At 42.6% G+C, this 10,169-nt stretch overlaps 1 protein-coding gene across 3 annotated transcripts in view; it reads left to right on the forward strand.

Annotated features, from left to right (window-relative positions):
* Stat2 (signal transducer and activator of transcription 2) overlaps window positions 1-10,152 on the forward strand; it is a 26,587-nt gene extending 16,435 nt beyond the window's left edge. For 2 of the 3 annotated variants that reach the window (XM_048807246.1, XM_015483200.2), the window contains exons 9-24: window positions 765-920; window positions 1,028-1,120; window positions 1,338-1,397; window positions 1,781-1,795; window positions 2,022-2,115; window positions 2,251-2,298; window positions 2,377-2,460; window positions 2,624-2,722; window positions 2,816-2,951; window positions 3,071-3,123; window positions 3,254-3,348; window positions 4,638-4,774; window positions 4,967-5,149; window positions 5,382-5,439; window positions 8,844-9,178; window positions 9,459-10,152. In XM_048807246.1, coding sequence (XP_048663203.1) covers window positions 765-920; window positions 1,028-1,120; window positions 1,338-1,397; window positions 1,781-1,795; window positions 2,022-2,115; window positions 2,251-2,298; window positions 2,377-2,460; window positions 2,624-2,722; window positions 2,816-2,951; window positions 3,071-3,123; window positions 3,254-3,348; window positions 4,638-4,774; window positions 4,967-5,149; window positions 5,382-5,439; window positions 8,844-9,178; window positions 9,459-9,595 — 1,783 coding nt within the window. In that variant the 3' untranslated portion in view covers window positions 9,596-10,152. The remainder of the gene's footprint in view (window positions 1-764; window positions 921-1,027; window positions 1,121-1,337; window positions 1,398-1,780; window positions 1,796-2,021; window positions 2,116-2,250; window positions 2,299-2,376; window positions 2,461-2,623; window positions 2,723-2,815; window positions 2,952-3,070; window positions 3,124-3,253; window positions 3,349-4,637; window positions 4,775-4,966; window positions 5,150-5,381; window positions 5,440-8,843; window positions 9,179-9,458) is intronic. The other variant, XM_015483201.2, reaches the window with a different exon arrangement.
* The last annotated feature ends 17 nt before the right edge of the window (window positions 10,153-10,169 follow it).

The raw sequence follows: 10,169 nt of genomic DNA on the forward strand, positions 1-10,169 counted from the left end.
ATATATATATATATATATATGGGTTCTTCAGTGAGAAGTGAGACTGCCTGGGATCACATATAACCTTTATCTCTTACAGCTGTAGAATCTTGAGCAAGTCACTTAACCTTTCTGTGCTTCAGTTTTATCATTATAAGATGGGGATAATAATAGTACCTACCACATGGAATGGAATAGTAGTATCATGGAGTGGTCATAAAGATTAAATGCATTAGTGTGTATAAAGATCTTCATATAAATCAAACATAGCAAGCATCATATGAAGGTTAATTGTTATTATGTTAATAGACGTTTCATTAGTTTTTTTTTTTTTGTTGTTGTTGTTGTTTGTTTGATTTTTTGTTATCAGGGCTTGAACTCAGGGGCATTTAACCACTGAGCCACATCCCCAACCCTTTTTATAATATTTTATTTTGAGACATAGTCTCGCTAAATTTCTTAGGGCCTCACTAAGTTTCTTAGGGCCTTGCTAAGTTGCTGAGACTGGCTTAAACTTGTGATCATCCCACTTCAGCCTCCTGAACTGCTGGGATTACAGGCCTGTGCCATGGCACTTGGCTTTCAATCAGTTTTTTAAGTGAAAATGATTTTCATTTTTATGTCTTAGATTATGAATCATGTTGAGTAATCTGGCGTATACCTCCTGGATTTTTTTTTTTTTTTTGGTCCCAGGTAGTTTCTGACTCTGCATTAAAGAGATCCCAGACCCTGAGTGGGAGCTCCAATAAACTCATGGATTCCTTCTCTCTGGATTCTATCACCAGGTTCACAGCTGGAGCAAAGCTGCTGTTTCATCTGAGGCAGCTGCTGAAGCAGCTGAATGAATTGAGACACATTAGCTATGACGGTGACCCCCTGATCAAGGGGGTGAATGTGCAGAATGCCCAGGTCACAGAGTTGCTTCAGAGTCTGCTCCACAGGTCTGGAGTCCATGGAAGGGTCTCTAGGGAGAAAAGGAGAAAAGGAACAAGGGAAGATATTCTTACAGATACTGAACCATGTATTCTCTCCACAATTCTTTCCCCAGAGCCTTTATTGTGGAAACCCAGCCCTGTATGCCCCAAACTCCCCATCGACCCCTCATCCTCAAGACTGGGAGCAAGTTTACTGTCCGAACAAGGTTGGCATTTCAGAACTCGCTCCTGCTTCCTTTTTCTAGCCCTAACACTATATGTTTTCTGGTTTTACAGATCTTTTCACTCTTGACCTTTTCTTCTTCATTTCTCTCTGACTCATCTACCTCTTCTACTCTTTTCCTTTATCTTTTTTCAAACATCTGCCTGTCCGGGAGGTTGAGATTGACCATTTTATCCCATCCATCTCCTTCCCCACCCTAGGCTGCTGGTGAGACTCCAGGAAGGCAGTGAGTCACTGACAGTGGAAGTCTCCATCGACAGGTAAGTTGAGACAGGTGAAGGGTAGGATCAAGGAGTGGTGGCCAGGATGGGGGCTGGTGGGGTGAAGAAAGTACTCATTTTTTACAATAACATCTTAGGACTCTCTTCTTCCCCCTTTCATTCAACCTCACAGAAATAACTCATCTTTGGTTGAGCATTTACATGCAGCAACCCCATTTACATAGCAACCCCATGAGATAGGTATTATCAGTGTACCATACGAACAAGGAAACAGGTTCAGAGAGATTATGTCTGTTCTGCAAGGCCACATAGCTAGTAATCTACAGAGGTATGTTTGTACCCAGATCTGTCTGGTCCCACAGAGCAAATTCCTATCTTCTGTACTCTTACTTCTCAATGATTTTTTTTTAATTTCTTTTCAGCAATTCTCCTGAAGGGTAAGTGCCTCACAAGGACACTGCAAACATCTGTGCACTGTATGCATGACCTGCACAACCACATTTGGCAGCCCTGGTGGGAGCACAAATGAGGAGGGAGACTTGGGTGGTACATGGACAAAAGGAAAAGGGTATGTCTGAAATGAAGTGAAACTTTTATTTTCCTCCTGAATTTTTAAAAAAAGTCTGCTCTTTTCCTTCATATGTATTCTTCCTCCTGGAACAGCTTCCGGAAGTTCAACATTCTAACCTCAAACCAGAAAACTTTGACCCCAGAGAAAGGGCAGAGTGATGGTTTGATTTGGGACTTTGGCTTCTTGGTAAGAAGTGTCAATAACTTAAGCTTCTAGTCCAAAGGAAAAAGGTCTGGGGGCAGTTCCCAGGTCTTGAGGCAAAACAGGGGTTCCAGGGACTTCAGGGTCCCTATTCTAGCACTCTTTTTCCTCAATTCGCAGATGCTGGTGGAGCAACGTTCAGGTGGTTCAGGAAAGGGCGGCAATAAAGTAAGGTTGGGACAGGATTGGGGTGCAGAAGGAACTTGTCAAAGGGCCTTCTGATCACTGTGTCTTTGGCTATTGCAGGGGCTGCTGGCTGTGACAGAGGAATTACACATCATTAGCTTCACAGTCAAATACGTCTACCAGGGTCTGAAGCTGCAGCTGAAAGTGAGTGAGTGAGGGACAGCCAGAGAGACGAAGCAGATTGGAAAAAGGCATAAGAAAGGGATAAACTAAGGTCCATGGGGTGGGCTTTCACCCGCTTACCTTACCAGATGTCTTTAGCTAGAAACATCACATCCCTCCTGCGTGACTCGGGTCTTCTCCACAGACAGACACCCTCCCTGTGGTGATTATTTCTAACATGAACCAACTCTCAATTGCCTGGGCCTCAATTCTCTGGTTCAATCTGCTCAGCCCAAACCCCCAGGTAGGAGATGGGGCCGGCAGGTGGGAGGTGGGGCTGGAATCTTGGGGTGAGGGGCTGCTTTTGAGCCATCCTGCTTTCCTCTCATCGCTATAGAATCAGCAGTTCTTCTCCAGTCCCCCTCAGGCTCCCTGGAGCTTGTTGGGTCCTGCTCTCAGTTGGCAGTTCTCCTCCTATGTTGGCCGAGGCCTCAATCCACAGCAGCTGGGCATGCTGAAGAACAAGCTATTCGGTATAATTCTTTTTCTTTTCTCTCAACCTTTCCCCAGCCTTAGTCTGGCAAGCCCCCTGTCCCCTGACCTGGCCTTGGCTCCTCTGTCATCTGAAGAGATTTATGGTTCTTTCCCACAGGGCAGAATTCTGGAGGAGAGGATGCATTGTTGTCCTGGGCTGACTTCAGTAAGGTAACTAACTCCCCGCATCCTATGCAGTTAGATCTAGGCCCTCAATCCAAATACTGGCCCTTCCCTGTCACTCCTTCCCTGCAATGGAGAAAACTCCATATCTCTTTCTGCCTTTCCATTTCAACTTCAGCGAGAGAGCCCCCCTGGCAAGTTACCATTCTGGACATGGCTGGACAAAATTCTGGAGTTGGTACATGACTACCTGAAGGATCTCTGGAATGATGAGTAAGGACCTTGGTCAGCCTTCCCATTACAGGTCTGTTCTTTCTGGGCTCAGGACTGGACTCTTGGCGCCCTCGTGTGGCAAACAGGGAGAGAGCAAAAACTACAGGTGACATTTTTTCCTTTTTCTTTTTTTTTTTTAATATTTTTTTTAGTTGTAGATGGACACAATACCTTTACTTTATTTGTTTATTTTTATGTGGTGCTGGGAATCTAACCCAATTCTGAGGCTCACACATGTTAGGTAAGCACTCTATTACTGAGCCACAACCTCAGCCCACATTTCTTCTTCTTTTTTTTTAATACCTTTATTTTGTTTATTTATTTTTATGTGGTTCTGGGGATCTAACCCAGTGCCTCACACATGCTAGGTAAGCACTCTACCACTGAGCCACAACCCCAGCCCCAACACATATTTTTTCTTTTTTTGTGTGTATGGTACTGGGGATCGAACCCAGGGCCTTGTGCATGTGAAGCAAACACTCTATCAACTGAGCTATATCCCCAGCCCTACAGATGACATTTCTAATCACAGAGTTGTATTTGTCAAGCATCTATTGTGTTCCAGAACCTACTGGGTGTTCTGATGAATTCTTTCATTTAATCCTTAAAACCATACTGAGTAGTTGGTATTACCACCCTCATTTCAAGTGAGGAAACTTGTTTTGTATTTTTGGTACCGAGGATTGAGCCCAGGAGCAGTTTACCACTGAGCCACATCCCCAGACCTTTATTTAATTTATTATTTATTTTGAGACAGAGTCTTCAGAGTCTTACCAAGCTGCTTAGGACTTTGCCCCTGGGATTATAAGTGTGAGCTGCCATGCCTGGCCTCCTTTTTTTTTTTTTTGAGACAGGATCTCACTAAGTTGCTAAGAGTCTCACAATTTGTTGAGGCTGGCCTTGAACTTGTGATCCTTTCCTTTAACTTCCCAGTTTCTGGGATTATAGGTGTATACCCAGCAGGAAACTCAATGTTAGAAAAGTTAATCAATTTACCCAGATGACAGAGTTGGGATTCAAACCTAGGCCTAGATGACTCCAAGGCTCTCTCCACCACACTACCTGCCTGTTTGCACATCACTTGGCCTTTACATTGTGCTTTTCACCTGTGTGATCTCACTAAATCCTCATACCTCTTAAAATCCTGGGGCCAGGGTGGTACTATCACCAATGAGAAGTGACTTGGTCAAGATATAAAAGTTTATAAGTGAGAGAGCTGAGGCCAAAACCAAATGCTCACTCCCACACACAAGGGACTGGGGGTCTTGCAGCTATTTTCTGTGTTCCAGACGCATCATGGGCTTTGTGAGCCGGAGCCAGGAACGCCGGCTGCTGAAAAGGATGGTCTCTGGAACGTTTCTGCTACGTTTCAGTGAAACATCGGAAGGAGGCATTACCTGCTCCTGGGTGGAACACCAGGATGATGGTCAGCTGCTCTGCCCTGCCATTCCCATACCTTTTCCTTTCTGCCTAGCCTGCCTTTTGCCCTTCTGCCTGCTGTTGGCTTCCTGGGCTCTGTCCTGAATCCTCTAGCAGCTTTGGGGCTGGGAAGCCAGGGAGAGAATCTCCTAGGTGAGCCTCTTCACTCTAGCCAGCCTCTTCTGTATTCACTTTCCAGATAGGGTGCTTATCTACTCTGTGCAACCCTACACCAAGGAGGTGTTGCAGTCACTCCCACTGACTGAAATCATCCGCCATTACCAGCTGCTTGCTGAGGAGAACATACCTGAGAACCCCCTGCGCTTCCTCTATCCACGAATCCCCCGCGACGAGGCTTTTGGGCGCTACTACCAGGAAAAAGGTGGGAATAATTAACATATTTTATTACTAGATTAGAAGGATTCTCAGACATCCATAAATCCAGTTCCCTCCTTTCAAACACAGGAAAACTAATATCCACAGCAGCTAAGGGATTTATCCATGGGGATGCTAGTCAGGGGGATAAAATTGTTAAGATCTTCTGTACTTGGGGAACCAGTGAGCTGTGTGTCCAATATGCTGACCTCCTCCACCTCCTGTGTATGTGCCCACAGTTAATCTCCAGGAGCGGAGGAAATACTTGAAACGTAGGCTCATTGTGGTCTCTAACAGGTGAGATATGAATTCTTCACCCATCCTCCAGAATTTCCTTGGCTGATATAGTGACTTTAATCTGCCAAATTCCAGTCCCTCCAGCCTTCTCTGCCTACTGACCCAGTCTCTACAACCCTCTTATTCCCCGCTACCCATTCTTCTCAACTCTCTCCTTTCTCATATTTTCTTGCTGCCACCCTTAGGTTATCTTCACAAAGCTTCCTTGTTAACAGTAATCATAATCACTGGTATAAATGAGGACTTACCTGGTGCCAACCTTGGTACTAGATTTTTTAAAAACATTTGTTCATTTAATTTTTATGAGGACCCATCAGAGTAGGTAACAATAATGGTCATAGTCACTAAAAGTTTAAGACAGAGATGTTGGCACACACCTGTAATCCCGGTCACTCAGGAGGCTGAGGCAGGAAGATCACAAGTTTGAGGCCAGTCTTAGCAACTTAATGAAGCCTTGTCTTAAAATTTTTAAAAAAAATCTTAAAAGGGCTGGGGATGTAGCTCAGCGGTAAAGAGCCCTTGAGTTTAATCCCCAGTACCAGACAAACAAACAAGAGTTTATTATGGGCAGGCATTGGACTAAATGCTTTATGTTCATTTTCTCATTTTGTTCGATCTTCACAGTTGTTCTGTGAAGTAGTCACAATTGTTTTCAGCTGAGGAAACTCAGGTTTAGTTTGGTGAAATGACATACCTAGGGAACACGCCTGATAAATGGTCCAGGTCTGTGGGATTCCAAAGTTCTGCTTTTGAAAAATAATTTAATTTTTTATTTTTAGTTGACACATATGTTTGTATGTATTTTATACATGTTTATATTTTATACATATATTTCTATATATAAATATGCATATTTATTTTATACATATTTTGCCCAAAGTGACAGGATTTCATTCTTTTTATGAATGAATAATAATCCATTGTATATATGTATGTATGTATGTGTATATGTGTGAATATAAATTATATGCTTATTACATATAGTATAAATGTTATGTTACTTATATATTTTTTCATCAGTCAGTGAAGCCTCCATTGAATCCATATTTTGGCTATTTACTGCTCAGTAAATATGGGAGTATAGGTATCTTTTTGATATACTTGATTTTATTTCCTTTGGATGTATACCAAGTAGTCAGATATCTGGTCATATGATAGTCCTTTTTTTAGTTTTTTGAGGAACCTCAGTACTATTCAAGGATAGGAAGCCATTAGTAATAACTATACTAATTTATATTCCCACAAACAGTGTGATAAATGATACATCCTTACCAGTTATTTTGCCCTGTTTTGCCTTAAGACCTGGGAACTGCCCCTAGACCTTTTCCTTTTTGTCATATATATATTTTGTCATATATTTGTTATTTTGTGTCTTTTTAATTAAATTATTCTAACTGGAAGGTGAGATAGTGTCCCATTGTGGGGTTTGGGGAGGTTTTTGTTTGTTAGTTTTGTTTTGTTTGCAGGACTGGGAATTGAACCCAGGGTCTCACATGCTAAGCAAGTGCTCTACCACTGGGCTACATCCCTAGCACTTTTTATATTTTATTTTGAGGCAGGGTCTTGCTGAGTTGCACAGATTGGCCTCAAACATGCTATCCTCCTGCCTCAACCTCCTGATAGCTGAGAATACAGGTGTATGCCACCGTGCCTGACTTCAGTTGTGTGGGTTTTTTTTAATATATATATTTTAGTTGTAAGGGGATACAATATCTTTTTTTTTTTTTAGAGAGAAGAGAGAGAGAGAATTTTTTTTAATATTTATTTTTCAGTTTTTTGGCAGACACAACATCTTTATTCTATTTTATGTGGTGCTGAGGATGGAACCCAGCGCCCCGCGCATGCCAGGCGAGAGCGGTACCGCTTGAGCCACATCCCCAGCCCTGGGACACAATATCTTTATTTAACTTTACTTTTTTTATGTGGTGCTGAGGATTGAACCCAGTGCCTCATGCATGCTAGGTGGGCACTCTACCACTGACCCACTAACCCTGCCCTCAGTTGTGGTTTTGATTTACATTTGCCAGATGATTGATGATGTTGAACATTTTATTATATACTTATTGGCCATTTGTATATCTTTTGAGAAATGTACATTCAGATCTTTGGCCTGTTTTAAAAAATGGATTATTTGTTTTTATGCTATTGAGTCTTTTTTTAAAGATTTTTTTTAGTTATCATTTTAATATTTTTAGTGGTTATGCGGTGCTGAGGATCGAACCCAGTGCTTTACACATGCTAGGCAAGCGCTCTTCCACTGAGCCACAACCCCAGCCCCTGTTGAGTCTTTTTAATTCCTTCCCTTGTTGGAGATATTGTTTGCAAATATTTTCTCCTGCTCTATAGATTGTCTATTAACTCTGTTGATTATTTCATTTGCTGTGCAGAAGCTTCTTAGTTTGATACAATCCCACTTGTCTATTTTTGCTTTAGTTGCCTGCACTTTTGAGGCTCATCCAAAAAGCATTGCCTATACAAATGTTTTACAGTGTTTCCCCTGTATTTTCTTTGAGTCATTTAATAATTTTAAGTCTTGCATTTAGGACTCTGGTTCATTTTGAGTTGATTTTTTTTTTTTTAAATATTTATTTATTTATTTATTTTAGTTTTCGGCGGACACAACATCTTTGTTTGTATGTGGTGCTGAGGATCAAACCCGGGCCGCCCGCATGCCAGGCGAGCATGCTACCGCTTGAGCCACATCCCCAGCCCTTGAGTTGATTTTTTAAATATTTATTTTAGTTGTTGATAGATCTTTATTTATTTATATGTGGTGCTGAGAATAGAACCCAGTGCTTCACACATGCCTGGCAAGTGTGCTACCACTGAGCCCCAGATCCAGCTCTTGAGTTGATTTTTTTAAAGGATGGAAGACAGGGCTCTAGTTTCATTCTTCTGCAATTTCTTTTTTTTTTTTTTAAATCGGCGGGTGAGGGTGGGTAACCAGGGATTGAACTCAGGGACCCTAGACTACTGAGCCACATTCCCAGCCCTATTTTGTATTTTATTTAGAGATAGGATCTTACTGAGTTGCTTAGCTGGCTTTGAACTTGAGATCCTCCTGTCTCAGTCTCTCAAGCCACTGGGATTACAGGTGTGTGCCACTGTGCCTGCCTCTAAAGCCCAAATTTTATCCATTTTATCGCTTCTCAAGAATTATATATTGTTTCTCCTATTACAGTTGATAAATCTGAGACTCAAGAGACGTTACATACCTTACCTAAGGTCACTCAGCTAATAAATGATATGATTCAAACTCTATCAAGCCTGATTCAAAGCCCATGCTCTCTAGCCCTTTGCTCTGCTGACTTCTTAGACTAAAGACACAGCCTTTGCTTGTTCTACTATTCCCAACTTCATCTAAACAACTGAGTTCTGCCCCTTTGTTATCTTGGTATATCTAGACAAGTGGATGAGTTGCAACAACCACCAGAGCTTAAACTGGAGCCAGAACTGCCATTGTTAGACCTGGATCTGGGGCTGCCATCAGAGCCAGACCTGGGGCTCGGCCTGGAGTTAGAGCTGGATGCAGGGCTGAATCTGAGGTCAGTGCTGGACCCTGTGCTGGAGACCACTCTGGAGCCAGGACTGGAGCCCACACTGAGGCCTGTGCTGGAACCTACACTCTGCAGGGTATCACACAGCGTGCCAGAGCCAGACCTGAAACCTGTATTACAGCCAATGCCAGAGCCAGATTTACCCTGTGATCTGCAAAACTTGAACACTGAGGGAATGGAAAGTAAGTGATGAGGTGGAACTAGGGAAGAGAAAACACATTCTTTCCTACCTTCCTCTCTGACCCATCACAGAAAAGGCTGAGCTCCATGCTCCTCATTGGAGAGAGAGGCTCATTTCCTGTTGATTCCTTTTATTAGGAAACGCACATGCCTCCCCCTACGCTCATCCTCCATCCTCCAAAGCTCCCCTCAAGCCTTTCTGCTATTGTCCCTCACTTTTCCTGTTGGGTTGGGAACTCCCAACTAAGATCAGGGTCTGACTTTTCTTTCTGAATTATCCAGTCTTCAGAAACTGTAGAATAGAAGAAATCATGCCAAATGGTGACCCGCTGTTGTCTGGCCAGAACACCACTGACGAGGCTTACATCTCCTGCCCCAGCCATTTCTACACGGATGTACCCTTGACTTCTGACTTCTAGGAGCTACATTTTCTCTGTTATTTCCAAATCTTTTGCCCCTCCTACTCTTCACATCATGATGCTGCTCTTCAAGTATGGGAAATTAGAGATTCTAAGCTGGGGTTCAAGGGGAGAGATGAAAGAAACATGAATGTAGAAGGGCACCAACAAATCAGAACAGGTACTGGCCATAGTTCTAAATAAGGTCTTGGAGGCTATCTGCTGTGCTGGGAGTCTTAGGGGTCCTGCAGCAGGCCCGGATAGTTTGCAGGTATTGGATGGCTCAGGGAAGTGGCTTCTTTCCAGTATGGAAGGATTTCAACATTATAATAGTTGGTAAGATTAAACTGGCACACACTAGCATTGGCCCTTTGTGAAGAGTACAGACATGTTATAGAATTCCACTTCTCTTATTATTAAATTCCATTTCTCTATTGGATATTAGTGAATTCAGGGCCTCATGCATGCTAGGCAAATGTTCTATCACAGAGCTGCACACCTAGCCCTTTATTTCTCTCTTCTGGTTCCAACTTTTATCCATTCCTGTCTAAGATAGTTGTGGTTTTTTTTTTTTTTTTTTTTCCTTTTTTTTTTT

The sequence above is a fragment of the Marmota marmota genome, unplaced genomic scaffold, assembly GCF_001458135.2.
Source record: "Marmota marmota marmota unplaced genomic scaffold, marMar, whole genome shotgun sequence".
Lineage (NCBI taxonomy): Eukaryota > Metazoa > Chordata > Mammalia > Rodentia > Sciuridae > Marmota > Marmota marmota.